The following is a 1084-nucleotide window of genomic DNA, read 5'->3' as shown; positions in this document are numbered from 1 at the left end:
CTTTATCGATGTCTTTGACGTCGAGGACTCCATCGGAGACGAGGTTCCAAGTTTCGTTCAAAAGGGCGTATTGGAGTCGATTGACCACGAAACCGGGGACTTCCTTGGAGAGGGAAACGGGAGTTTGCCCGATTTCCTCCATAATAGCGCGAGTTTTTTTAGTAACTGCCGGGTCAGTCCATGGGGCTGGCACAATCTCTACAAGGGGCACATAATAAGGGGGATTTACTGGGTGCGAAACCACTATGTTTTTCCTACAAATCACATATAAAATTACAGAAACCTGTAATTTGAATTTACTTGTTTTTGAGGTGATCGGAAAATAATGACGGGAGAAAAGTCGACGTTGAACTTGAGAAAATTGTGTTGGGACCTGCGACGTCATCCACGCTTTTCCAGACTTTTCTTTTCAATTCTAGGTTTTCAGGGACGCATTCTTGGACCAAAACGGCGTCTTTCACGGCCTCGGCCAAGCTGGTCGTGCCTTTGATGCATGCAAACTGTTGACTCGAGTTCAATTTCCCGCGTAAAAGTCCGTTTTTTTCCAAATTTTTCAATTGTTGCTCAATGTCGACTAAAGCCGACTTGATTTGTTTGGGCTCAATGTCGTAAATGACGACCTGGTAGCCCACATTGGCGAACAACATGGCCCATGAGCGGCCAATGAGGCCACTAAAAGGATTCAAGTAAAGTTTTTAATTCTGATAATAAAGAATCTCACCAACCTGCCGACTATTCCGATTTTTCGTGACATTTCAAGTGGAAAATACTGACACAATTGTGGAAAATCTCGTCGGTGGATCTTATTTATGTAATTATCGCGAGATTATGTAATTATCGCGAGATTACGGTATTTACAGTACTCTCTACAGTTATCGGATTTGAGTTGTTTGGTGTATCAAAAATCGACAAACACCTACGCCCCCTATAATGAGGATTCGATAAAGGAAAAAAATTATATTTTTTTGAAAGCAGCAGGACAGACTAAAGGAAAAACAATACTTTTAAGTTTACTTAACATTTTCTTTATTATAAATTATTAAAATAATGTTAGTTTAGTTTAAAACAAGTAAACATGACTGCT

At 40.2% G+C, this 1084-nt stretch overlaps 2 protein-coding genes across 2 annotated transcripts in view; both read right to left on the bottom strand.

The window, feature by feature from the left end:
- Positions 1-4: 4 nt before the first annotated feature.
- Positions 5-901, bottom strand: LOC123009142 (lambda-crystallin-like; the record flags this gene model as incomplete). The annotated part of the gene is made up of 3 exons (XM_044405267.1): positions 726-901; positions 301-672; positions 5-254 (listed from the first exon to the last, which is right to left on the bottom strand). Coding segments are annotated over exons 1-3 (651 nt in total), but the record flags the coding sequence as incomplete, so codon positions are not given.
- A 54-nt stretch (positions 902-955) lies between these two features.
- Positions 956-1084, bottom strand: part of LOC123009141 (NADH-cytochrome b5 reductase-like) — a 2661-nt gene continuing 2532 nt past the window's right edge. Inside the window, exon 3 of the mRNA XM_044405266.1 lies at positions 956-984. Within this exon, the coding sequence (XP_044261201.1) occupies positions 956-984 (29 nt within the window). The remainder of the gene's footprint in view (positions 985-1084) is intronic.

This window comes from Tribolium madens, unplaced genomic scaffold (assembly GCF_015345945.1).
Source record: "Tribolium madens isolate multiple individuals breed KSU strain unplaced genomic scaffold, Tmad_KSU_1.1 Scaffold_71;HRSCAF=194;Tcas5.2_LG6, whole genome shotgun sequence".
NCBI classification, from domain to species: domain Eukaryota; kingdom Metazoa; phylum Arthropoda; class Insecta; order Coleoptera; family Tenebrionidae; genus Tribolium; species Tribolium madens.
This window is presented reverse-complemented; position numbering and strand designations above follow the sequence as displayed.